Source organism: Acanthopagrus latus, chromosome 7 (genome assembly GCF_904848185.1).
Source record: "Acanthopagrus latus isolate v.2019 chromosome 7, fAcaLat1.1, whole genome shotgun sequence".
In the NCBI taxonomy this organism is placed as follows: domain Eukaryota; kingdom Metazoa; phylum Chordata; class Actinopteri; order Spariformes; family Sparidae; genus Acanthopagrus; species Acanthopagrus latus.
Window position 1 is genome coordinate 4883789 of NC_051045.1, and position 27901 is coordinate 4911689.

The 27901-nt window shown below is 42.3% G+C and overlaps 2 protein-coding genes across 4 annotated transcripts in view; both read left to right on the forward strand.

The window, feature by feature from the left end:
• The first annotated feature begins 87 nt into the window (after positions 1-87).
• On the forward strand, positions 88-6697 carry nol9 (nucleolar protein 9). Its single transcript, XM_037104648.1, has 13 exons — positions 88-410; positions 827-1354; positions 1450-1660; positions 1772-1902; positions 2072-2207; positions 2832-2928; positions 3055-3152; positions 3586-3753; positions 3846-4098; positions 4196-4310; positions 4754-4928; positions 5359-5492; positions 5596-6697. Exons 2-13 carry the CDS (start codon positions 884-886, stop codon positions 5710-5712), a joined length of 2106 nt encoding a protein of 701 aa, XP_036960543.1. The 5' UTR covers positions 88-410; positions 827-883; the 3' UTR covers positions 5713-6697.
• A 2012-nt stretch (positions 6698-8709) lies between these two features.
• Positions 8710-27901, forward strand: part of plekhg5b (pleckstrin homology domain containing, family G (with RhoGef domain) member 5b) — a 72962-nt gene continuing 53770 nt past the window's right edge. The window contains exons 1-2 of one of the 3 annotated variants that reach the window (XM_037104639.1): positions 8710-8847; positions 9554-10539. In XM_037104639.1, coding sequence (XP_036960534.1) covers positions 10458-10539 — 82 coding nt within the window. In that variant the 5' untranslated portion in view covers positions 8710-8847; positions 9554-10457. Of the gene's footprint in view, positions 9066-9553; positions 10540-12293; positions 12313-27901 lie in introns of those variants that run through there. The other 2 variants (XM_037104638.1, XM_037104641.1) reach the window with 2 other exon arrangements.

A 27901-nucleotide genomic window follows, 5' to 3' on the forward strand; every position in this document is an offset into this window, starting at 1 on the left:
GTGACGTCGGTTACGCGATGGAACTCCGGGATAGGTTTTTTGTTGTCCGTTGTTAAACGTCAACACGCACAACAGTGAAAATAAAACCTCCTCAAACAAAACTGTTATGTTAGACTATAATACTTTAAGCTGCTTTTAACTTCCTTGTGATTATAGGGATGAAGTGTAAACGTTTTGTTTAATAACGACATCGTAATTATTATAAACTCCGGGTAAGATCATAGTCGACCATCGAGAAGCGGCGTCTGTTTGTGCCTCACACATGTAACCAAGCTAGCATGCTAGCTGTGTTGTAGTAGCAGCCGGCCAGCTTCCTGGATTCATCTTTTGCCAATTATCAATGCTGTCCATTTAGGAAAGTCATTAAGGGTCACCTCGACGGTTCTGCGTTGTCCTCTCAGCAGCGGGGGGTAAGTTTTGTACATCGGAGTGCAACAACGTTAGCTAGCAGTTAGCTTTTAGCTTTGACAAGTGACGTTAGCCGTGGTAAGTTCACGCCAAGTTTAAAATTCACGCTGTTTTGTTGTCTTGTCAGCTGGTTCCTCATTTTATATACAATGCATTCATTTAGTATTACTCAGTCTCACATATTGAGAAATTTACACATAAAAAATATACGGTACATGTTAGCTAGCTCGTGATTAGCCTAGCTTTTAATTGCTATCGCTTTTACTTGCAAATTAAGCTAGCTATAGCTTACATGTTGTGAAAATAAACATTGTGGTCGCCGAATGAATTATTGAATGTTAATTTGTTGACATTCTTTCAACTTCTTGTTGACACCTGTCCCCTTCAGATGCTAATTGTGTTGCATCTCTCCCTGCAGGCTCCCCCCTTTTGTATTTCATCACCATTCACATGAATAGTCACTGATCACACAACCATGAAGAACAAACCCAAACAGGCTAAGGCTAAGGGTAAATCTCTGAAGTGGGCGGATGTGAGGGGCAAACGCTCCAGGCCTCCCATCAACTCCTCAGAGCTCAACTCCAGTCCTGTCATGGCCAGGATGATCAAGGAGCACCAAGCCTCTGTGAAGAAGAAACCCAACGTGAAGAGACTGAAGAATAGAGCAAAAGCAATCTCCAACTCCAAGAAAAAAGAAACTACTGAGGCTGGATTAAATAAATCCCACACACAGGCTAATGGGAGTGCTGCATTTGCGATGGACAATGAGTCAAATGACTCGCAGGACTGGAAGGAGTATTCCCAGTCCGCCTATGGGAACGGCGTGGAGACCTCAGGTGTCGTGGAAGATGTAAAGCCAGGTAGACTGGAGGGAGAGGCCCTCCATTACTGTGCAGCGAGGGACGATCGACAAAACCATGCAGTGCTTGTCATGCAGAAGGATCAGGTAGACTTTTAAGATATTTAGGCACAGATCTGGCAACATTTGAGACGTATAACTATGTAATTTCTGTGACTGAGCTTTACATGACTCTCCGGCAGACCCTGTGTTTCCGCGGGAAGTGCTTTTTGACCTGTCTGTACGGTCGGGTAGAAGTGATGGGGTTCACCATTGAAGAAGGCCAGGAGTCGTATCCTCTCTTCTCCCCAGCCTCACATTGTCCGCTGACCATTAGAGCACTGGAAAGCCCCGTTCGCTCCAGAGACGGCAGAAACGAGGCTTCAATCATCCTACAGAAGTATCTGCCAGCAGGTAAACACATGAGCCTGCAATGTTTATAAGAGAATGATGTAACATTCGTATAATGTCCTTTTGTGTTATTGTATGGACTGTATTTTTATGATTGGATTGTGCATTTTGCAGCGGCACGAAAGAACTTGCTAAAAAGGATCATGTCAAACTCGGCCGTCATCCTCCTGGAGCCCATGGAGACGCCTCTGACACGATTTCTAGGAAGTTTCACTGATCTCAGTGAATTATTCAGCCCCCCAATGGTAGGTTGACTGATATTTCTACATTAAGCTCGATATTCTCCTAATCACAAGAAATTAAACTCCACTGAATTTGTCTTAGAACTGCATTCAGGAGAGGATTGTTAATTTTGGGAAGGTCAGTCTTACACATGTCTAACAGAAGGTTTTTCCACCTTGTTTTGTTCTGTAGACTGAACTCATGTCAGCTGTTCTCGACACTCCACTCAACGGTTTGGGTATGATCCCCCTGGTCAGAACCGTCGAGGGGCTGAATATCTCACAGAGCTGCAGAGATGCTCTCAACACGGTGGTCAGCGCCTGCAGAGGTCAGTTCTTCCTACACGAGCACTTCGTTACATATGTGATAGCCAAATTGAGTATGTAATATTCTGAAATGAGAAGAAATTAACTGGGTCCACATAGTTTAATAGTTAAAACAATGACCATGTATGTTAAGTCCAAAAGGGGACCTTTGTTAAATCTCTCATCACTTTTATATCTTATCAGTCTTCTCACTCCCTAATAAAGGCACAGAATGGCTCCTGAAAAATTAAATTGATGAAAAACATTATTAGAAAATTCAGCGCAAGGGACACTCCTTTCGGAAGCGAAGGTCCCTTGCACTCTAGATTGTCATTAATTAATACCCAGGAGGCGAAATGAATGAAAAAAGTCCATCATTTGATGTAGAGGGAAAAATAAAAACCCTCTTCTTTATTCATATAATTAAACTTTCTTACCTCATCTTCATTCCCAGGCGTTAAAACAGCCGCACCAAACCAAACCATAAAACCAAACAAACATTAAAGTAACAGACACCTATGTCTAAATATTAAGAAACTTATACGTTAACAGAACGATTGAGACAGCAGTGTAATGTCTTCAAGATCTGGATGTACAAATACTCACATCTGATGGAAAATGACTTGACAATTGTCTTTCGTTCGCAGGAGACATGGACGGTTGTGCAGTTATCCTCGTATGTGGCACCAGGAATGTGGGCAAGTCGACGTTTGTCCGCGTCCTCATCAACACCTTACTAAATCAGTGAGTTCTCCTCTGTACATACTTATTTGTTATATCAAACAATTATTTATATCTTCATATTTAGGAGTTTGTTTGATATTTGAGTATATAAATTTATAATGTGTATATTTGTGTGTGTGTGTGTAGCACAACAAGTGTGGATTATTTGGAAGGTGACCTGGGACAAACAGAGTTCACTCCTGCTGGTTGCCTGTCTTTGTCGACTGTCAGAGAACCACTTCTGGGTACGTTTTATAATAATAAAACTTACAGTGGTTGTGAGCATCCATGGTTAACTATTTAAGGTAGTAGTCATCTATGGTTGAGGACTCAGAACTGTTTGAAATGCGATTAAGATTTTAAACACATGGTTCAGCACTTCCTTTGAGTGTTAAATGTTAGAGGAACGTTTGGGGAATTATGTTTATTCCATTTCTTGCCAAGAAAAATTGAAAACAGCATGCCTCTCTTGTTCAGTCATAACAAAATCAGAAAGAAAACATTAAAAATCTTTTCTCTGGGTTTGTTCCAGACTGTTTCTTAGCTGCAGCTTCACTGAATTTACTGCACATTTTCCAAAATGTTGAACTATTTTCTGAACCATTTTTTGCACATGTGTTATTTAAATTTCTATATTGTAAAATGGGATTAGTGGACTCATGTTGTCTTATGTTTCAGGTCCTCCTTTCACACATCAGTGCGCACCAGAGCACATGATTTACTACGGTCAGTCGTCATGCGAATCAGACCTGGACCGCTACCTGGAATCCCTGAAGTCTTTGTGGCGCAGACGCTCCCAGAGCAGAGAGACTCCAGTCATTATCAACACCATGGGCTGGGTCAAAGGTCAGCTCACACCAGTCCCTGACAGCAGTGGAACTTTAAATGTACTAATTGTGAACAGTGTCTGAACATGTGCGTGTCTCGGCTGTCCGCAGGGTTTGGATTTCAGCTGCTGGTGGACATGATCCGCTTCTTCCCGGTCTCGCATGTCGTCCAGCTCGGTCACAGTGGCATCACACAGTGTCCATCTCTCACTCCGGAGTTTCTGAGGACGGCACAGGGCTTCCAGACGCACCCACCTGCCCAGACCGCTCTGGACGAGTTCACAGAGAGCCACATTCCCCCGAGAAGTTACACTCACCTCATCGTCCAGTCAGAGTTTCAAGGAGTGGCGCGCCAAGGAACAGCGTAAGTTAAAAATATCAAATGATCAGATTGTGTTGGCATTAACAGCTAAACACTTTCCTTCTGACGTAGTCTTACGTAGATACGTTGCCATTTGCAGGAAACACCAGCGCAGTAATGAGCACAGAGAGCTGTCACTGCTGGCCTACCTGAGCCAGCTGCAGTCTCCTGACCCTGGACCAGTTAGACCTCTGCACAGCCTCACCCCTTATCAGGTACATGAGAGTCAGGATCCTGCTCAGTTTATGAACTGTTATAAATGTGTGAAAAAGGCCTGCAAAATTTTCCAAGTGACTTCTTAAAATAACTTATTTTGTCCAAAACCCAAAGACTCTTTGTTGACTTGGTAAACATTGTCTACAGTCATAAATGGCAGAGAAAATCCTTTCATGTAAAAGGCTGGAAGTAGAAAATGTTTGCCATCTTTGCTCTAAAAAGAACTTTAACGATTAATCAATACTCAGAATACTTCATAACTTATTTTTACTTTGGATTAATAAAGCAAATGATTGACTGATCCTTAGTTAGCAGTTAACTCTGATTAGCATAAATGCTAGAAGCAGTAAAAGTCAGCTAGCCCATTCACATTATTTCACAGATTAAACAGAATTATTGTTTTAATTAAACACCTAACTGTTCTCCCTCGTCTGGCCTGCAGGTGCCGCACACTGCGCTGGCTTTAGGTGTGATCCACTGTGAGATCGCGCCCAGTCACATGTTTTACGCTGCCAATGCCAATCTGGTGGGACTCTGCTGCCTGGGAGAGAAAGTAACGAGCAGGGGAGGCCCAGTGCTGCTGTCACAGGCACCCATCTGCCCATGTGTGGGTTTTGGTACGTGTCCTGCCAGCGTGTTGTATGAACGGCCAAATTCATTTGTAGTTTGATGCTTGAATATTTTTGTTGACTTTGACTTCATTTCTCATTGTTTTGGGTCCCAAAGACACAGCGCTGCAATAGTTGTAGGAATAGTCATTACAGGAATAAACTCTTTGTCTGACAGGTTACGGTCAGTTATCTCTGCTCTCTTCCGTGTACCACATGCTCATGAAGCGTTATACTTACACCAAAAAAGCAAACACTTAAGGCTTTATAAAGAAATATGGGCTGTGTGAAGAAACATATGCTATTTGTTTGCCAAAAAGTCAGTCATAAAAAAATGGATAGCATTTTATCTTGTAGTATCTAGGTGATAAAACAGTGCCGAGTATAAAGCCTCAAAGGGATTAAAAACTATTCAAGTGTACATGGAAATGTGTTCCAGGTGTGCTTCGAGGTATTGACATGGAGCGAGGGCTGTACTTCCTGCTGACACCTGTAGATCCCTCCATCCTCCGTAAGGTCAACTGTCTCCTCTTGGGGGCGATATCGCTGCCTTCCTGCATCCTCACAACACAGGTCAGAAGATAGCATGGTTGTCTGATACATAATACACTGAAAACATTTGTCCAAATGGTATCTTTTTTTACCTTGATTTACGTTGCCTTTGTCTGTGTTTCAGCATGGCTTTGAAGGAGAGAGGCCCTACGTCACTACAGACTACAGTTTTGATCTCAACGGCGCAGGAAAGCTGCGAGTCTTCAAGGGCCTCCAGAGACCCAGCCAGATAGGGATGTAAAGACATTTTCAACACGCCGTCGTTTTATTGCCCTTTACTTTTTTTTGACTGGTGTCTGAAGCCAAACCAAGTGACCAGTGATGGCCTTTTGAATGTCCAGAACTAGGCTCGAGCTTTTTAAAAAAAAAAAAAGAAAAAAAGTCAAATTTCAGTCTGGTGGAGCTGCCGGTATCACAGACTCTGCAGGAGGAGACGGCTGCCTTCCTGTTACTGGACTTCCTCTCCGAAAGCTCTGGGTGTTCCCTTCACGTCTCACAGCCTCCTACTGTATGTACATGTTGAAGCCGCTACAAAGGAGTTTTTTCATTTTTTTCTGTCACATGGACAATAATATCACTATTTGTAGTTTATGCTCTTGTTTGGTGTCTCTACATCGTAGGTGAAAATCCAAAAAGCTGCAAGTGAGAAAAAAAAAGCTGCCAGATATTAAAGAAAAACAGTAGCTCAGATTTTGTGCTTTTTCTTGCTTTCAAGTGCATTTTAGACCCGTGTTTGTTTCTTTTCAAAGTCGCATATTTATACATCCGTGTAGATTTCAGTCAAGCCTCAGCCATTTAAATCAGTATTTCACAGTGCTCGGTGTGGTAACCGATTCAGACCAGAGTTTATTTGTGACAGTTGTATCATTGGAGAAAATGGCCACTGCCAAGGGATCAGGGTTTTTTTTTTTTTTTAATGCTTGCATCCAACAATCACGTGAAGGACAGAACAGGACGGATCTTTCTCATGACACTCTCTGTAAAACCTGATGGACTTACTAAAGAAAGAAGCCCATTCTCTCAGTATTATGTTTTACTGAAATAGCTATTTTTATTGCCGACTCTCTCTGCTTTAACTGTTGTACATTTGGTATCATGTTAAAGGGACGCAGTAGTATTTCCTGCACTTGTAGGTCATTGGAGATGTTTTGTAAATGCCGCCTGTTTACGATTTCTTATGTAGGCCTTTTGTTGAATATAAAAGAAAAAAAAAAAATTTGAACACCGTTTTGCTTGTTAGTGCTACTTTTTTGAAACCTCCAGGGGGCAGTGTATGTACGTTGGGATCTTGCGCTGAACAATAGCAGATGTTCACCTAACAGAAAGTCTGGAGGGCAGGAAGCCTGCAATAAAAGCCGTCCAGACGCTGGCCTGTAATACTGAATAACTCCTAATGTTTCATTATGCCTCGAAAATCGAGACTTAATTTAAGAAAATGACCAGCCTCGCCTGACAATTTGCAACTGACCCTTCAAATTATCTGAGTGGAGGAATTGAAGCGTGACTCGGCCGTAAACATCCACTCACGCAGCGAAGAATTGCTAATTTGTTAAGTGGGCTGTTTTAACATCCCCTCTCTGCCCCCTCGCTGCTCTTTGTTCGCTGCTCCCCGCCTCTTTATTGAGGGTGTGGGAGCAGACAAACACAACACGGCTACATTTTGGCAGAGTCATTGTTTTGGCTTTGTCAGGTCAGATGTTTTCCCATAGACCTCATGCAAACCCCAAAGAGTGATCTCTCTGTAGAGACGCCAGGAGACACGGTCAACATGAACCCTAATGATTGGAAATAACAGCACACTTCACGAGATGCGTTTCTTCGCAGAAAACAAATTAAAACGGCTGTTTATTTTATAACGAGGGAGCACAAATCAGACTTTTTAAATGAGAGTTTTTCACCCTTTGGATTTATTTGATGCAGCTGCCATTTATTTGCAAACTTCAAATGAAGGCTTAGAGTATGTTAAACGTACCTGTTGCCTGATTTGAAAGTGGAAAGAGGACGCTTGTATGCACATCAAACACAGCTAAGAACCTGTTAGCCCTCAGACGGCTCAGAAACATCACTACAAATAAACAGTCCCTGGATTGTTGCCTCTCAATTATGCAGATCTGCAGTTTTTCCTTAACATTGTCAAGAAAATGTGTTATGGACACATCAGACAAAGTTCTGCAGAGATCTTGTTTGTGTGCCTCCACTTCAACCCTCCATCTGTGCCAAACTTTTTGTGACGCCGTGGCTCCCAAACAAACGGTGCATCTGTTGCCTGCAAAGACAATTGTGCTGAGTAAAGTAACAATACAGAGGCAGTGTGCCATTATAACCGCTTAAATCCCCCCTCCTGTTAGCTACAGCTCAAAAATACATGGGAGATTCAGAGAGATTTAGCAGGCGGTGTCACAGTATGGCTTGACTTTTGAAACCACACAAAACTACTTTTGTTTGGCTGACTTTGGGCCCCTCTCTCAGATTAGGCAATACATTATTTATTAAGTCAGTTGATATTGAACACCAGTGGTGTGTGTTCATCAGGTAGTAAATATTAATTTCCAAAGGCAAGGGACATGTCATTAGATCTGTTTTTGACTGAGAAATCTAAAGTATAATGGTACCCAAGAGTATATCAAGTTTTAATATAATGACACTGCATTGTATTCGGTGTGTTAATGTTTACAGTGCACAGTTACATTTGTCAAACTCTTTTATTCTTCATGCTTAAGTCCTTTTCTCCTGTAAAGTGAAACTTAAGCCTAGCTAACTGCTAACATTTCCGTTAAAAAATGCAAATACTGATGCATAAATCGAAACCTTTTGGTGTCCCATTTGTTTTCTGCAATGTTACTAAACGCCCAGACAATTCAAAGGTAGAATAAATAACATTTTTTTAAAAATACTGTACTGGTGTGAATTATGCTATGGCTAACCAGCTCCTATATTTCCATGTAGCTTAACAATAACTTAACTTTTAAATATGCTGAATTTTTGCAACTTTGTCCAACTTTTTTTTAATGGTTTTCGATTTTCTTAAGACTAATAAGTGACCTAGAAAATGTTTTAACGGACTCTGAGGGTTTTAGTACTAGCAAAGAATTTTTTTTTTTTTAAAAATCAACCATTGTCAGTTAATATTGAGAAACCACTAATATTTAGTTAAATTCCCTTTTGCTAAAGGTGGAATGAAGAAAATAAGGTTTTTCTTCATTAATGTTTTCATTCATTTTGATTTTTTAGCTAACACACATAACTCACTCACAACCAGCAGCAAATAAATGTTTGACTTACTCAAAAATGTTGTGCTAGCATTAGCTCACAGTTGCTAAAACTGCAAATATTTCTAGTTTCATCTCCCTTAATTTAAAAGGAGGAATGAAGACAGGTTGGTGTTTCAAATCATTTGTTTCAGCTAATACATTGTAACTTGCTTGGGATATCCGACGGGGGGAAAAAAAACCGGCTGTTTAACCGACCCACAAAGTTTTAGTGCTAGCATTAACTCTGCTAGCAACAATCTTTGTCAGTAACGTTAACCGTTAATAATGAGAAACTGCGAAGACTTAGTTGAATTTCCCCTTCTTTAAGATGAAATGAAGAAAGGTAAGTGTTTTTTGTTAATCTATTCACTAATTTTGACTTTATTTAGCTATCATGCTATAACTTGCTTGGTACAACTGACAGGAAAGACGCCTGAACGTCTAACCGACTCAAAGTTCTAGCGCTCGTATTAGCCCAAACTAGCTAAAATCTGCTAGCGAAAAATCAAAAACCCTTGTCGGTTAATTCAATAATTTACCGAGAGACTGTGAAGATTAAGTTCAGTTTCCCTTCGCTGATACATTGTGGCTTGTTTGTGATATCTAACGGGACAGACACCTGAATGTTAAAGGACTCGAAAATGTTTTAGCGCTAGCATTAGCTCACACTAGCTAAAATCTGCTCGCAACGGCATCGCATCTTTTGCAGCGTTCGTCACTTCAGCCAACAATTGTGATGTTTCTGAGAAACTGCACATATTTCTAGATGTATCTCCAATCATTTAAGGTGTAATGACGAAAGGTGGATGTTATTTTATTTGTGTGTTTCAGCTACCACATTGTGACTCGCTCGGTACGGACACCTGAGCGCTCTCTGGACTGAATGAGCCGGAACCTGAACGCACCTCTGGCTCAGAGGTGCGTTCAGGTTCCTGTGCTGCTGAGCTGATGTGCTGCCTGTGTCTCTGGCGCCTCTAGCTGAAACACTGCGCCACTTGAGAGACACCAAACCGCACTCAGTCTTTGTGGATCCAGGTTGTCTGAATGAATGGAGCAGAGCCGATGGTTGGTCACAGAGAGAGAGAGAGAGAGGGGCGGCGAGACGAAGCAGCCGACAATACACGTACAACTTCGGCTGTTGTGAAGTTGATAGACGCGGAGCTCCATTCACGGATCTGCTGATTTAAAGGCCGGAGAGAAGTGTTGCTCCTCCGCGTAAAACCGACCGAGCTTCACAGTCACCAGACGGGGTGTTTTTTTTTCTCCCCCTCCTCTGGACGTCGAGAGGGAGCTTTTTTCGCTTTCCTCGCATGTTGTGCAGCAAGCAACAGGTTATTTACAGCTTTTAGCACGGCGTCCAACTTGCAGCTGCAGCTCGGCGGGTAACTTTTTTTTTTTCCTCCGTCGTGTGGAAGCAGAAGAAGAGAGAAAGGGGGGGATGATTTTTGGGCACTCTTGTCCTCCGTGCGTCCACCGGGATGTGAGCCGCAGCTTTGTGCTCGCCACCGAGCAGATCCTACACGACTGAACGTGTTATTGGAAGAGGAAGGGGGCGACGGAGAGGATGCCATAGAGGAAGACTGCTAATTAAACATCGCCGGGTTGATCAGCCGTGAAAAAAACCTGCCCACCACCGACAAGACCACTGCGAAGGGAGCTGGTGTTGGTGTGCGAGGGAGAGGAGAGGAGAGGGGTGGAGGGGGACTCTTCCAGAGGAGAGGGACTGCATGCATAGATGGTGCCGAACAAGTGGACCATGAATTCAGTTCTGCACAAATCGCCACCGAGGAGCTGGCTTGGTCTCAGATTACGACTCAGTAAGTAAAAATTAATGAAGTCCAGGCTACTGATCAGCCCCCTCTTTTTTCCAGACTCGTTGCCTTGTATCATATCAGCAGCTGTTGGAGAAGTCAGCATCTTAAATCACCTTGTGTGTTAGTCATTGTGTGCACTGAGGAGTCAGATAGGAAGGAGACCAGAGGAGCTCTCCCTCTGTGACTTTGATCCTCCAGCAAGCAGATCTTTGTTTCATGCTTTTTTTCTCTCTCTCTGTCATCAAAGTTAATGGCTGGATTTGGATAAATGAGCTGAGTGATTATCCCAGCTGGAGGCCGGAGAAGGAGGACAGTACACTCCGATCTGAGCTTCTCCTCCATGATGAAGGGCTCCTCTGACAACTCAGTGTAAACTCAGATGATAGATATTATGTCCTGTAAATCTCCAACCGGCACTATTTATTGTGTGCTATCTCTGCTCCCTCTCTCTTTCCCAGCACATCAGTCAGATCAAAGTGAAAATGTTAGCATTTAAGGGCTGTAGCTAAAAATTAAGTTATTAATCTGCAGTGTGAAAAATGCCCAGAGTCCGAGAATGAGTTGATAAAAACAGGAAGAAGAATAACGAACAAATAGTCACATTTAACAAGATTTAACGAGTGAATCCTGCTCAGTTTGGCTTCTTAACTCTCAAAACTGTCCATGTAATATTCTGTCCATCCACTAATCATTTACTGGACTGATTGACTGATTGATTGGTTTATTTTATTTCCACGCCATGCGAGTGTCCAGCCCCTCAGGACACCAGATGTGCTGTTTCAGTGGTTGAACATTAAATGTGAATAAATTATAGGTTATTTTGCAGCTCGACATAAAAAACATGATAATCCGCCTTTTCCCACCTTAGCTTGACCAAAGAAATCGGCTACAAAAAGGTTCCATTTACGCTTATCATGCTTATCAGCATAAATAGAGGACATTTTAGTGTCTAGTTGTCTGTAGTTTTAGCTGTCTTTCTCTCTCGTAGAGGCCTCATATGTGTGATGTATGCAGCAGTGCTTGGCAGGTCATGGGTTCATACTGTAAGCACGGAGTTAAAGTTTAGCAGCCTTAATTGGTTGAGTCTGGTACCCTTCAGTGTTCCAGGCCACCAGAGTCTTAAGCCAGTCTTAAACACACGGGTCTAATCTGGGACCAGATGTCTTGTCTGGTCTCTGTCCACCACTGAAAAAAAACAAAAACAAGGGGACGAAAAATCTCAGCTGACACTCTTTGATGATCCGTCAGGATGTTAAAGTGTCAACTGTCATAAAGGAAGTCGTTTGTAGAAAGGCTTCATTATGAATGTGGCCCTTTTTAGGAGCTCTATATCGAACCACGAGATCTTAATCAGAAGATTGAGTTTGGTTGGAGCTGTAGAAGGAGTTCTGGTTCATGAAGATGAGGCTCATTTTGTTTCGGTGCTTGAGAAAATGTTGTCGGCACCAGGTCCATTAAATGTGCGCTGTGGTGCTAAAGTTCCACCACATGACCTTCATTAGCTGATGGAGTTTCCTCAGAAGGTGCTGAAAAAATGGAAATCTGAACATCTCCAATTAGCCGACAGCTGGGCACACTCCCATCATGCCCCTGGAGGTCATGTGATACAACCGAGTGCTCCAGAACAGCCACTAAATGGACCTTGTGGTGAGGTGGTTCTCTTGGCAGGATTCTGGGTGTTTTAAGGCGACAAAGCTGCAGATGTCAGAGGGAACGTTTGGAGTGTTTAGTCTTCCTGCTGCACGGCTTGATCCTGAGTAGACTGGTATAAACTGGGTGTGTGTGTGTGTCAGTGAATTCTGCCTGGCTCGTGGCTTGTTACAGTTCAAACTTCCTTCTTCAGACTCTCTTTCCATTGTTATGTTTTTTTCCCGGCAGTAATTTCCTTTCTCTTTTCCACTCTTTGCACTTCTGCCTTTTCCTGATGGTGCTCCGGGTCACAGTTTGCTCTGTTTCATGTCTTTTCTCTGTTGTATCCAGCTTCATGTGCAATGTTGCAAGTTATCTTTACATTTGCACACATTACTTGTTTCATGGAGGATATGCACTGCATGTGTTGTTGCTAACAGACCAGGCTGTAACTGTTTCATGGCTAGTAGTGATTTTTGATTGTAGTCTTGGTTTTAAAAATGACTTGGAGACTGGAAGTTTGCCTTCCCATGTACCACAGTAAATACTGGTCAGCCATCGAAATGCAGCTTGTTTTCTCTCTGGTTGAATGAGATATGTGTTACAAATTACGACGGAAAACAAACTGAGCACTGATGCAGTGGCTCTCTGATCCTCTTCCTGGTATCGGACAGAAAATTCATTTCCTTCCCTGCATCATATACATTCTGTACTGTGCTTCCTGTACATGAGCTTCACTACAGCAGGGATAACCTATAGGTCATATAACACGCAAAAACACTTTTTATAAGCTCAGACGTCATAGAATTTTTTTCAACCAACAGTTCAACTTAAAGATATGATATGGAAGAATGGAAGCAGACCTCTCTCTATCTGTTTATTTGTTGAGTTGCGTGCTTACATTATCTCAAATATAAGCTCCACTCCTGTCAGTAAATGGCTCCGGAGAAGAATCCAGTGTGACTCTGGGTGTTTATTCCCCCAGAAAGGTCTGGCTCTTCCTCCAGAGCTGGCCAGTTTTAAGTTTTTTTCAGTTAATTTTCTGAAGCGTTTTTAAGTCTAAAGAATAAAAGGATAGGATGTCCCATAAAACCACAATGTTTTATGTACATATTAACAATCAGATGATTCATTCATATTTTTGAGCTTTGAACAGACCCAAGCTAGTTGCAGCCAGTGTTAATGCTATGCTAAACACCTAGATCTAGATAAGAAAGGTATCAGCAACAATCATACGACCCTCAGCAACAAAGCAAAGTACTCGCTCAATCTGGAACTATTCCTTGAGGCTTGCTGAGCGCACGTGAACACCACAATACTCAGGTACAACAGGTGTTTTGGTCTTCTACACATCAGTCGAGTATCAGTGTTGTTGTTTTCAGTCACCAATGAAGTCATGAACGTGCTTATAGCTCGAGGCCTCCATCGTTCTTTCTTTCTCTTCCAGAACACTGACGGATCGTTAGCAGAAGCTGAGACTGTTCTGCTGCTCTTAACTCTCCGGCTCTTATTACCCCCCATTCTCAGCGCATTGTATAGCTGATATTCTCATTTTTGTGGGACATCACTTCACTACAGAAGACGTGTTTCTCGGTTCAGATTTCAGATGATGCGCTGTTTTCATAACCCTGAGGGTTCTTCTCCTCTGTCCTCGTCCCATCCGCTGTTTGGCATCATCAGACAGAAAAACAATCTGTCTGGCTCTGTTTGCCTTCTCATTTAATTTGTGTGCAGAATCTTTTTAATCTAACGCCGGCTTGTGTGTTTGTTCATCGTTCAGTGTTTGTCTTTACATTTTGATATGATCGACAAAACCCCACGATGTCTGTCACCCTTCGGGCTCCGTGATGAGAATAGACCAACGGTGAGCTGCTCCTTTTCATACTGTGCAGCAGATAATTAGAGGGGCTACGTTAAGGTCACACACACAAAACACACACACACACACACACACACCTCCTTAAGAAACGTAACAGCAAATGTTTATCTCCGAACGTGTCCTTCCACATTTTTAACCTCCACCCTTGCTAAATGACTGTTTATGTGTATTGCTGCCTTCCACATGACAATAACTGTACTTTTTGGGAATAAGTGTTTTTGATTCCTGTCGACTCTGTTATTGGCTTCTCAACGGCGGCCCCCACTACAATTTTAACCAGATTGTTTCAATTATGGGATTATTCATATCAACAAGTTTTGAAGAGTGGCTGTTTGTCCTATGTGAACTGCTGGTTTAAGGATGGACAGTTAAATTACATGACAGCTCGTAGTAATTCATAGATGGTCGTGCACATGCTCTTCTTTCAGCAGCGTGGTTAGGGTATATTGGAATACATCAGTTGATATTATGTTAAAATCTGTTTAGGGTTTTTGAAGTTGTATTTTAAATCTAGGTACCCTATCCCTTCTTGGATTTAGCTTCATGAAAACTTGATTGATGTGGCTCAATGGCTATTAATGAATTGACAACACATTTGGCTTCAGATATTATAAACTTACTGGATCCCCTCAGGATAAACTGAGGGGATCCAGTAAGTTTTTACCGCCATCATATGGTCAAAAATGTGACCGAAAAAAAAAAATCTACTCACTTGACCAAGCAAATATTTGGCAAAGATGTGGGTTATACAGATGAGTAAGTGAGCAGGCACAGGCTGCAGCTATTAGAGATAGACAGATTATTGGGGCAGATATTGAGCATTATCGCTGCCGGTGGGTTTTTTGGTTATTTTAAAATGTGCTATTTTGGCTCTGATGCAACAGTCTTCCTTCGTCTGTGGTTTCACCTAATGTCCCGCCCACAACACTATCTGATTACTCACATTTCATGAGTAATAACCGTTAAACACTGAATAATCTAAATTGGCCAAGTAACTAGTAACTAAAGGCATCAAATTGGTTGACATGATAGATGTATAAAATAATAGAAAATGTAAATATTCAAATAAAGTTCTGTAAAATTCCAATTCCAAGTATTTCACTTGAGTTTATTTTATTACATTGTTGGTTATTCTAAATTTTGATGGTAAGATTTAAATTTTTGTTGTAAATGTATATCCAAATATCAGATATCTGTCTTCTTCGTTATTGATAATCAGTATCGATTATCAATAATGAGATAGAGGTATAAACATTCAGGCTAGAAGAAGTTTAAACGTGTGTTAAACAGATCTAAATCTTTGGATCTTTTCCTCTTCTCGGATTCACACCGAGAAGTCTTGAACTTCTCCCACTCTTAAGTTTGCCGGTGAAGGGTTAACCTCAGCCCGTTTGATGGGCCACCTTACTAAATATAACCCAAAACCTCCTCCATATGGGCACGCACAAGCCTTCAACTGCACTCCCTCTGTCAACACTCTGCCGCACACACATTTTTTTTTTCCTCCCTGCAGCGCACACACACTCCAAAAGGCTCATTTACAGTCTTGTCATACACCCACTCACACACTCATTTCTCAACACACCATTAATACTTTAGAGAGTGTGATTCTACTGAGAAGTTAGTTCATTCATGCTCAGCACACGAAGAGGTTTTGCGTGCCGTTTCTGGCTCACACTAAAACAAATGGGAGGAAGTTGAGTCGACATTGGTCCTTTGTTAATGAGCCTCAGAATGAATTAAATATGTTTGTAACAAAGAACTCAGATGTTTTAGTCATATTTAATGGCAAACATATGACATATTGGCTTTTTTAGAAATACTTATGCACCCTCATACCTTGCCAAGAGTTAGATGAGAACATAGATACCTCTGTCACGTGTGTCCCTTAAATATGAAGCTGCAGTTAGAGTTATTAGCTTAGCTTAGCATAAAGACTGGAAGCAGAGGGAAACACCTGGCCTTGCTTTGTGTAAGGGCAACAAATGAGTGATGGTTTGAAAATTAAACGTGTGCTTTTGTCGGACTGTTCTTTTAATGTGCAGGCAGGCGACATCAAAGGTTTTTCACTAAAATAATTATGCTAACAACACACCGAACCGCTAGTTACATCCATTATAAAAACTGGCAGTGAGGGGTTTGAGCGATGAGGGCGTTTAGGAGGTGGGACGAGCCTAATTAAAAGATTGAGTTGCATCATGAAATGTAGGAACCAGCGTTTTTTACACCAGAATTAGTGGGTAAACCAGATTTTTTAAAAACCTGCTTTAAAAATGTCCTGATCAATAATATTCAAATTGAGACACACCGTCTGGAGCTGAGGATGAAATAAGTTAAGACATAAGGCACCTCACTTCTTTCTCATCTGTGTTCATAGTTGCACATGTGCAGCACCATTCAGGCAGCTGGCAAGGATCAGGTACTGACGTGTTGGCCTCCAGCAATGTAGTGCTTCTATCATTTACTTCAGGCTCTGTTTCAAACTAGACTTCAACTGTACCACGTTTAAGAGCTGCTTGAACAGAAACAGAGGGAAAAGCATTAACAAGCTGGTGTCAGTAAATACACGTCATAGCATCTTGCCGCAAAAGGGGGAACAATTAGTGTGTCCACCCTGGTGAGCCGACAAACACACAACTATTGAGTCATTTCACCCCTTGAATGAATGAAGATTGTACCCTTTCTCATTAAGGACAAAAGCCAGATGCAAGTGTTATTTTTGTCCAGTGTGAAGGGAGTGTAATTGTCTTTCATGAGTATCCCAAATTGAGAAAACTAAATTGCTGGAGTTCTAAACGTTCTAACTTGACAGACTAGATTCACCTACATCCTTGTCGTGGTCAGACTTTAGCTTAATCGGATGACTGGATCTAGATCATGTGTGCCAGCACACAGCTGCCAGAGCCTCTCGCTGTGGAAAAAATACGTGTCGGTGTTATCATTCAGTCCATTCCTAAATTAATGTAATACGATTTTGTTTCATAACCAAAATATTTTCTGTGTGAGGTCAGATCAAAATACCTTTGAATGTCAGTTCGAGTGCCAAAGTGGAGGCAGGTACTTTCTGGCCTTACGGCGTCTAAAAAAAGCACCTTTTTTTTATTAAAAGGTGATCTGACAGATGCTGATGAGAGCAAGGCTGTCTAATACCTCCTCTGCTTTGCTCTTTGTTTCTGCAGTAGGTGGAAATTGGCCCTCGTATTTGTAGGCCAGTTCTCATGCTGCACGACTGCTCTCTTCATTAAAAGGGAAGCCGCGTGCTCAAAGCTGCTTCAGATTATTACCATATGTCTGCAAAGCCCAGAGCTGAGCAGCAAACCGGCTCCCATCCTACCCTCTAATTTCTTATCCCAAAATTGGACATGTGGGTCGTTGTGTGTGACAACGTCCCTCCCTTCCCCCGGCCGGTGCAGCACATTCTCACAGTATTTCTTCTCCCATTTTAGATGCATAATAGCAGTGCATCAGCCTTTAAGCGACACTGGGGAAAATATTATGCCTTGAGTTGAGATATCTAACTCCGTGTTGTTTTAACCCTTGAGCTGTTTCTCAACGATATTAACAGAAGTGGAGCGCATTGTCTCGGACAAGCATCCTCTAATCAAACCCCTCTCGGTCATTTTTTCATCTCCAAGAGGCCAATGTGTGCATTGTACCTCCACAGAAATAACTGAGCTCAGTCACCACAGAGCTGGTGCATTCATAAAAAGGAATAAATCTTTGAGGAGACATAAAGGGCGCGGGCACTGATTAATGCAGAAAAATGTCAGCCTTTTACAATTTGCGCAAAACATAAAGCGAGTCCACTCTGGATGTGGGAGGAGGTTTAAAAGAGATCTTTGTGTCACCCGGCCCAAAAGCCATTGGCCCAGATTGCCTGTCCCAGCATGCAACGCACCTCTGCATGAATACAACACTTGTCTGATGGAGTGGGCAGAAAGCCCCCCTATCGCCAGGAGATCCTACACAGGGCTTTAACATGAGCAGCTTGCCTCACACACAACTTTTGTACAGTTTGAAAAACTTTGCCATGGATGAAGTCGGGGCTGAAGGAAGGCAACTGCACAGGACATTTAACTTGCTGCTGGAGATAAGTTTGCAACATCTTTTTAGCTGCTGGGCGTCTGTAATTTAGTCAGGAATAGCTCTGTTAAATGGATTAGAGGAGGGCAGCATTTGGTGCTTGTCAGCAGCACTTGGTGGGTGGCTTTTAGTGGATGATTAGTGGAGAAAATCTACTGATTTAACTGAAAGAGGCATTGAAATTAAGGTTGAGAGAAATGTGCTAGTCTTTTGCTTCGTGGAGCGACGTGTTTTCAATGATATTACCTGTTACTAATTCAAAAAACCTGGATGGCAGAGGTAGAGCTTATTCCAGATTTAGAATCAATAATATGGCCCCCTGCCTGGAGGCATAATGGATTGTACTTGAGGAAAGTGTGTTTGCTCTCTTGGACCAGCCTCGAAGCAGAATCAGACTTGGACAGAAGGTTCAAAGTAAAGTGTTTTGAGGTTTAGCTGGATGAGGTAATTGTGCAGGTGCCGGTAGTTGGCAGAGTCTAGAGTTGAGTTGGGCTGGCATGGTTTGAATTAAAAAGATGGCTGATGAGAAGGTTGAGTTGTTGATTGTCTGCAGAAGTTCAGGTCATTGTTTTTTGGGTGGGTCAGGGGCTGCTTAGACATATTGGTTACAAGAGACGCCGTGAGATGAGTTTCATTCTAATTAGCATTAGCTGATTAGTCATTAGTCATAATGTTCACGTACTGGAAGAAGCGTGGAGCATATGAGCTGGAGGCACTGCCGCCCTCTCTCAACCAAATGGGAATAGAGCGCTACTCCTGGTCCTCATCCCTGGACGTCATCCATGATCTGTGTGGTAAGCGCCTGTATAAGGTGTGTGTGTGTGTGTGTGTGTGCGCGCGCGCATATGAGTGTGAGGCTGGGCGGTGGTTTGGTTCTTATTATTTTATTCTGAATTGCTGTTCTGATGCCAACAATTAGGTCGTTTTGGGGAGTGAACATATTTCAAAAACAGTGATAAATAAGTAAGAGGTGTACACTTCACCTACTTTAATGACCCCCGCCGAGGTTGTTTGTTGGTTGGTTGGCTGGTTTGTCAGCAAGATTACAAGAAAACTGCAAAACAGATTTCCTCGAATCTTGGATAAAGGGTGGGTCTCGCCCCAGAACAGACCCTATCGACTTTTTGCTTTTGGCCGTATAAAGGGGACGGATCCGGGATTTTTTTTGTCCCTTTGACTGTTGGGCCTTGGCGGAGTTACGCACTCTAATGAGTGCCATGCTAGTTGACTTAGATTTTTGCACAAATGCCAGTTAATCTACCTCCATCACCAATGTGCTTCCATAATGTCACATTCACATATCACATTTCCACCCTCCTCACCTGTACTCAGCGTTAAGTGCTTATTAGCAAATTCTAACATGTAAACATACCAAGGTCAGATGATGAACATGGCAAACATAACATGCTAAACATCAGGTTCTATTACGTTAGCATGCTGACCACCGTCCAGTCCAACGGAGCCGCTAGACCAGCTATAGACTCTACATGGTTTTCATGGTTGAGAGGAACCAACAAGTCATAAACCTGGTTCGGTTTGACCTTTTTCTCATCTTTGAAATCTCTTTATTTCTAACACAACGACAATATTCAGCTTAATAAAAGAAGTAGTAGAAACCCTGTGTGTGGTTCAGACCTCCTCGACCGTGTCTCATCCTCATTCATCTAACATGACAGGGGTGTTCCAGCATGACACTTAACATTGATCAGACGTGACTTGACATTGTTACACGCGACTTTACTTCAAGCGGATGATTAACTGGCTCACTTGCACATGAGCTCAGAATTTAGGCACCACCATGGAGAGGTTGTTTTTCTTTTCCGTTGCTCTGTTCCTCCGTGGAAAGCACTCAGTGACCTGGCATAAAGACAACCTCACATGAGAGAGAAGAGAGGCAAAGAGCGGATGAGACCAGCTCCACCGATGAAATATTTACCACTGAAGAAGTGCATAGCTGAACTGAAATGCTTCCCTGTCTCCTCTCAGTGCTTTTTTGACGTGGCACAGGGGCACTTGCTTTCCGCTGTGCCGCCCGATTTATGCCATTAGTGAAGGGGAAGTGATAACACAGGGCTGGGGAGGAATGTTCTTCATCCTCTCCTCCCTGCCAGCCAGACTCTTGGAAATCCGGCTACTTTCTGGTCAGCTTAAGGACACTGCCTGCTGAGGCAGACCTGCTTGGCAGAGACCAAAAAGAGGAATGCCACAGATGGAACAGTGAGGCTTTGATCCTTACCTTTTCACCATCTCTGTAATTAAGCCCCAACTTCTACAGAAAACATTTCCCAACACTGTCGGAGCTTCTCAGCTTAAAGATGCCCTTTTATTTTCTCCAAAATAGAACAGAATCCAACACAAAACTCATTTATGCTTCATAATTAGAACCACGACTATATTCCCTGCCCTTGAAACACCATGAAACTTCAGTGCTGGAAATGAAATTGAAAATTGAGATTTGTAGTTGTTTCTTTGTGAAACTTTAACAAGGCTAGACACATACAGACCTGAGGTAACTGATCTGTTTTCTGCCTTTTTTAAAGCAGTCTTCATTTTACAGAAAGTCATCCTCAGTGTTGGCCATTAGATATGTGTGTCAACATGCCTTAAATTTTACCTCAGAAGCCAGCAAAATACAAAAAATGTTTGGGTCTTTGTCAAGCTGAAGCATTTAATCAGCCAGCGCTAAACATTTTCTCGTTCCAGTTAATAAATAAAAATTTGCACTCCTTTTTATTCGTCAATATTTGGGAGTTCTTCTTCATCTTCTTGGGAACACGTTTGGGTTTTGTCAAAAACAACAGTATCTAATGTGAAATCACAAGCTCACCACTGTGTTAGAGTTAGCAACAAACCACAGGTGCTGTTCCTCAGAGCTTTTGTGTGTGATCACATTCTAACAATTGAGGTGTGACTGGTTGTGTTCTCACATCATGTTTTCCTTGAAATTTCGTAAGTAAAGACACTTGCACAAACCACTAAATCTTGCAGACACTTGTTCAGTGAAAGGAATCATCGGACGCCACAGCCATTAATCACATAAGGTAGGTATCCTGAGGGCGAGGAATAAGGTGTGGATATACAGTTTATAGATTTGTCAGGAACAATGGTCAGATTATCCAATAAGTAAAACAATTGTTTGTGGAAGCTTAAACATTTATTTTTATTTGGAAAAGTTTGAATATTTTTTAGTAGAGTTTTATTTCTTTAGCACATCAGGCGACACATTAAACTTTCAATAGCATGATAATTTGACGTACAGTATTAACATTGATACTGAAAATGAAAGGCTTTAGCAATATATTTATTTCTACCATAACGGCTCATGAACAACTACAGGACTGCACATGGTTCTGAGGACTGTAGGTGGACTTGCTGTTCGAGTGACTGCACCAGGGAAAAACTATAGACGTGAACAAAATTAGGTTGTTTTGCGAGTCCTAATTTGGGTTTCAGTTGAAATATCAGATCATGGCTTTATCCCAGCTCTTACTTCCCGCCATACACTGCATTCACCAGGCAGGTCCAAAATATCTCCAGTGTATGAGCACATGCTGGAATTCCTCAGGTCATAGTCAGCCACGAGTTCCAGTAACAGCAGAACATGCTGCTATTTTGCTTGGAGTTTAGCACCAATAAAGCCCATAAAAAGAATAGTCTGACACAAAAAAAGCCACACTGTTACACAACAGTCAGTATGTACTCGACCAATTACTGTACTTCTGACATAAATGCCCTAAAAAATTCAAGAAATGCAGTAATCCCCTCATGACCCTTCTTAAATATGGTGACAGGGTATTGAGTTTTTGACTAATACTCTACCTTAATGTTCTACCGTCGTGTAGTCCCCTGATGTGCGCGGTGAGACTGAGGAAAGCTCTGTTTTGTAAACTGTCTTCGCCATCAGATGATTCCCAAATGAGTCAGCAGAATAAATGGGTTATTTTTTGGTTTTCTTCATCTTGTAAGTTGAAAATTGTCGACGGCTCCTCCACCCCTCTCTGGAACAGTTTACACTTGTTGTTTGGTGGTTTTTAGTTTTATACGTGGGGACCTCGGGTTCGCTCAGATGTGGTCTTGGAGGGAGAGAGACGTAGGGAGGGGGGGTAGCAGAGTGTGTGATGCACATGTGTGTGATTTAACCGCTATGGGGGTAAAACAACATTAAGCAGGAGGGCTGCGTCCTGCCCCCGCTGCCACTGAACCCTCAGCATTGGAAACAGCTGCAACCTGCTCGTGCTTTAACGTCTCCTCACCAGGCCCAGACTCATTCACCTGTAGAATTGGGTTCAAGTGTAAAAGTTTGGGCTACAGGAATGAATCAAGGCAAATGTTGTGCTCTGTAATTAGGACTAACCCCAGTTTATCACAAGTGACTTATTTTTAATTTATTTTACATAAAACATTATATCTTTTTTCCTTCTCTTGCTCTGGCCGCCTCTTGATCTGCCGGGGTCATCCCTGTGTTCCCACAGCCCAATGATCCCACAGCCCTATGTTCCCACAATTGTAGGACATTTTCAAAATGAGGTCTTGTGTTAGGGTTAACTAGGGTTAGGAAGCTACATTCCATCTGTAGTCCATTGCTACTTGATAATAGGTTGGGTGTAATTGGCTACCAAATTCGGAGAAAGGGGGATAAAATCAGATACAAATTCATGAAAGAGGAAATGTGGGAACATGGGGCCTAAATTTGGAAAAATAAATCTCAGAAATGTGGGAACTGTGGGAACATAGGGCCTAATTTTGAAAAAGAAATCTTGGAAATGTGGGAACATACAGCTGTGGAAACATAGGCATGCTCCCAATCTGCCCATCTATTGATCTGACCCTCCTGATGGGTCAAACATCCCCACCTTTCTTACATCCCTGTCATCTCATTCCACATTTATGTTTCGTGTGGTCTCACTTTCCTGTCTCTCTCCTTACCTGCGTGTGCTGATATGGTTTTCGCTCCGCCAGGTTCCCCAGTCCGTATGCCTCCCGCCTGCCTGCCATCTGTGATCGTCTCTCAGGAGCCCTTTTCGTAGACACCTCCTGCCAAGGAGTTGCATGTCACATTACATACAGGGTGATGGGGTTCTTGAAAAACATGATGTGAAAATGAGGAGTGCCGTCAAAAGAATAATCTCACCCCGTCTTCATGTGCCATGATGCGATCTCACCAAATAGAAGGGCAGAGTTAGGCATTCTTAACATTCCTCATAAAAACGTGTGTGAGGCTCACAGCTAAACGTGTACTTGGCTCAGTCTCTCCCAGCCTCAACGTGGAGTACTGATGAGGCTCTGAGGGAGGCGGTGGTGCGAGACGAGATGAGTACAGCTAGTGAACATGGCGACGACTTGGTGGAACCTTTTGGGAGATTGGTTTGGTTTGCATTGTAAGAGATTTCTACGGCTGCGTATCCCTAAACAAACTTTAGTACCCTTACATTGACTTCAATAACAGATCCTGAACAATACTTTTTTCGGTATCACTTTAATGGAATCTATCTTTAGCTTAAGATCACATTACAAATGCACGCGATGAGCCCTGTCTCTAGGCGTAACCTAGTGTTATTCCCGTGCCCCAAGACAACCACTCAACAGCATTATTAGATCTTGGAACAACAAGCATGCTGCATACTTATTAGCTCACTGCTGATGATGAGATTTACTCCTTAGGTATTGAAATTTGGTATTAAATTAGAAGACACTTCACGATACCCAGCACTACTATGATCTGCAACCCCTACATTGCCTCTGCTGCATCTGTCAAGCTCTCCAGTGTACAATGATAACAGTAGCAAATGTACCACTTGAAATAGTACTAGGTATTTGGAGTATTTGAAATAATGGTCCCTTGGCTTTGAACAGCAGCAGGCCTCTTATGTCAGCAACAGTCGATTTTGTCGGCTGACATCACAGCTGTAGCCGGCTAGAGTTTTGGTAAGTGCTCAATTATTGAACGAATAAGTGATGCTATACCGGGCTTATTTGGTTGTCACTCAACATTACAGGGTTGTGCACTTGGATAACTATTGCTTTAGACAAAGAATCTGGATATTCCGTAAAGTATTGCCTTGTTTATTGTGCTCTCCTTTTTCTGTCAAAGCTACTACAAATGCACCCAGACACTGACTGCTTGAGGGCTGAAACTAATGGCTGTATTCATTATTAATTAGTCGCTCAGTTATTTTAATCAGTTACTTAATAATTAATTTCCCCAGAGCATGAAGTGACATCTTTAAATAGCTTGTTTTCCCTTACCAGCAGTTCCAAGTTTAAAGGTATTCAAGTCACCAGAAGACAAAAGGGAGAGAAACATAAATCGTCACATTTCTGGTGCTTTTTGCTTGAGTTCTTGGGGATTGACCTTGTGATCAGTCGACTTATCGTTTCAGCACTACAGTGCTTTAACATTCCCGTGGAGCTTGCACACATGAAAGTAGAGTAAGGAAAGAAAGTCCAACTTACTAGAAAATGCAAGAACCCTGACTTAATTCTACAACTAAACTTAGTTGCACGATGGTCAAAAACTGACTAGAGTTTGACAAGTTGGAATACTTGGAGTACATCTTGCGTGTTCAAGTGTGCATCATTACGAACTCACCCCCCTCCACTGCTGTGGCTTATTTATGGGTACCTAATGGGTCTTTGCCCCAGGCAGTGTCTCTCTATGGTGAACAAGCCAGCAGAGAGCTGTGTAGATGGGATGCTCCACTGTCTCTTTAGTGTGCAAGCTCATTGTCTGCTGTCACGTGTGTTCGTGTATAGTGTGTGTGCTTGTGTTTGCTTTTGGCTTAATCAGCACTGCTGAGTTCAGGAATTCCAGTTCATCAGAGAGAGAAAGCGGGAGAGTCAGCAAGATATGAGCAAGTAGGACGGAAGATGGAGCTCAGCAGATAATACAGTGATTTTATGATACAACAGGATGGACAGGTAGTTAAAAAAGGGCAAAGAGTTTGAGGGGCGAAGGAGAAGGAGATAGAGTGGATTTGAGGTCATTGCGTAGTTTGTGTGATAGCGTTTTTTTAAAATCAAGTTGAATGAAGGTAGTAACACTTTAAGTAAACCATGCAGGCCAGTTTATTTGTGGTGCCTCCAGTAAACCTTGTGCATGACAAGCCAATGGTCGCCCCCAACTGGAATACTATACGGCCTGCTATAAACCCAATTTTGAAGTCTGACTTATCGCGACAGATCAAATGCTTATTTATCTTCACATTTCATCAGTTGTGCTCTGATAACCATTTCCATTTCCAAGTATGCAGATTTGTCTATTGGCGCAAGTCTTTGTGGTTATGTAGCTAAATAGCAAATGTAATCTATCTGACACAACTTAAGTTTTAGCTCTTTGAATCTCATTCTTGAATCTTCGGTCATTATCTACTCAAACTCCTGCCAATTGAAAATAGTGTGACGTTTTGTAGTCTACAAAAGAATGCTGAAGCTTCAGAGCTAAACGGCATTTTTGCATTCGCTCTTTAACAACTTAAGTTCACAGGGATTTGTTTTAAAATGTTAAAAGAAGACTGAATGAAAAAACAGAAAATATTCCCGTAAAGCTCGTCCTGCATAATCCAGGACTCTCCAAATCTCTACTATAGTCGCTAAATTAAAATATTTGAGAATTTGAAGTCAAATGTGATCTTGTGGCTTCAGGAAACTTGGATTCAAGTAAAGGAGCTGTATGGAGCCTTTTTGTTTTAACCCGCAGTTTCTTATTTTGTGGCCACTTGGGGGCCTCGGAAACGGGCTGAAGAGACAATGACATGTTGACACCTTTTAACTGAATATGGCTGACTTCTTGGCAAATACTTGCTTATCACCAAGTCCATCTGATACAGAGCAATATTGGCCCTTTTCTTTCTTTCCACCTGATGAATGTAATTCATGTGTGAAGTTCCACTTGCGGTAAAGATGGTTCTGCCTCTTTGGGAAACACTCCATAAAAGCTGGAGGCTCCCTCTGCAGCCTGCTGCTTGTAAACCCTGAGGGAGCCATTAGCTTGAGGCCCCGCTTGGCAGAGGCAACAGTCGGGGCTGAGAGTGCGTCTCGGCCTGCTCCCAGCACAGCAGAGACGCAGCACAAGTTTGACAAAGTACACTCTGCCTTGGAGGAATTATTGAAAGTGTTCAAATGGACTTTTTAGGTCATGCTAGTGTCATGGTATTAGGGATGGCGATGCTGGTTGGTCCGCCACTTTGGTTCAGACTGAACAAATCAATAATGGACTGGCATGAAATTTGGTTGGTCCACAGAGGATGAATCCTGCGGACTGTAGTGATTTCCTGACTTTCTTTTGAGCACCTCCAGCAGTTTAAAGTCAAATTAATTTTATGGATTGGCACAAAACTTTGTACAGACATTCATGGTCCCCAGAGGGTAGATCTTCCTGACTTTGCATTTAATGCTGCCAGGAACTTTACCTTTTTGGCTTTGAGTGAATGTCTTGACAGCTATTAGATGAATTTCTGAGAAATTTGTTAGAAACATTCATGTTCCCTTCAAGATGAATTGTAATATCTTGGATGATCCTTTAACTTTAAATACAGTGCTATCATCAGGTCGAAATAGTCAATACTCATGTTAAATGTCATGACTTTCCCATCAGCCTCTGCTGTAATTAGTGCGGTGAAAGTTATGTAAGATGGTGAAAGGGTTAACTTTACACCTGCTAAACATCAGCTTGTTAGCATTCCCTTCACGGTTAGCATGTAGCTCAAAGCATCACTGTGCCTACGTACAGTCTCACAGAGCAGCTAACATAGTTGTGGACTCTGCCTTGTTTCTACTCCCATTGAGCAAATTCATTGCAGGCAGGTTGACCCTTCTCTTCCCAGTGGGGAAGCCATGGGCTCTGTGGTATGCACCAATTACAGTGTTTTTCCCTCTTCCCCACAAGCACCCTTGACCTGTGTAGCTGAAGCCAAGTGGATGACTCAAGGTGACTTGTTTCCATACACCAGCTCAGACAAGAGCCTTGGCTGTTTTATCATTTCTTTCATGATGTCAGATTGTTTGGCCTTAAATTTCAGCCATCAATTGCCTTCATTTTCTAGTAGAAGCCTGTCTCTATTATTGATTTTGTAATGATGCTACAAGCACAGCTCAGCCAAACAGGGGGATGTGACATTACAATGAACAAGTTATCTGATCTCGCTGGAAAGGTTTACTACAAAGTCCCGTCATGCTCAGAAACTGGAGACTTTTTGGATCTAGCACCTTTACCGTCTGCACCGACCCCCCTCCGGCTGTTTCTGCTCCTCATCCCAGCTCTTACCTTCTCCTTCCTGCACATGTATTCTGTTTTTGTCATTAGGCACACAGATAAATATTGTTGCGCTCAGGCTCTGTGTTATGATATCTTTATCGTGTGTGTACATGTAGAAGATGTAGACCCAAACACTGCCTTTTATCATACCCTCAATGCAGCGCTGGCTAACTAGTCAAGTAGATTTCAGAGGTTTATTTGACAACGGTGATTTGTTACTGTGGAGTGGAGTACACGATGAGTGCACTTTGGTACAAAAACCAGTACGAGGCTTCCTCTCATTTGCTCCATTTTTTCCCCCGTCTCTTTGGTCGTTTTTTCATTTCTCTCTGATCTCCTCCCAGCGACACACCCCACCCTCTTCCCTCTGTTTACCTTTCTCCGAGAAATCTCTCTAACCAGAGTTGTCTTTTTTCACTTTATGACATGGCTTCTTGGACCTCTGTGATGGTGTGAGAGTGTTTTTTGTGCTCATAGTCACTCTCCCTCCCTCTCTTTCACCCCATCCTTATATAAACACA

Excerpts from the sequence above, each read along its gene's own strand:
- nol9 (XM_037104648.1), top strand. The coding sequence starts at position 884 with ATGAAGAACAAACCCAAACAGGCTAAGGCTAAGGGTAAATCTCTGAAG. Across the intron at positions 2,208-2,831 it reads GGTGGTCAGCGCCTGCAGAG|GAGACATGGACGGTTGTGCA; the intron begins GTCAGTTCTTCC and ends TTTCGTTCGCAG. Across the intron at positions 3,153-3,585 it reads TGTCAGAGAACCACTTCTGG|GTCCTCCTTTCACACATCAG; the intron begins GTACGTTTTATA and ends CTTATGTTTCAG.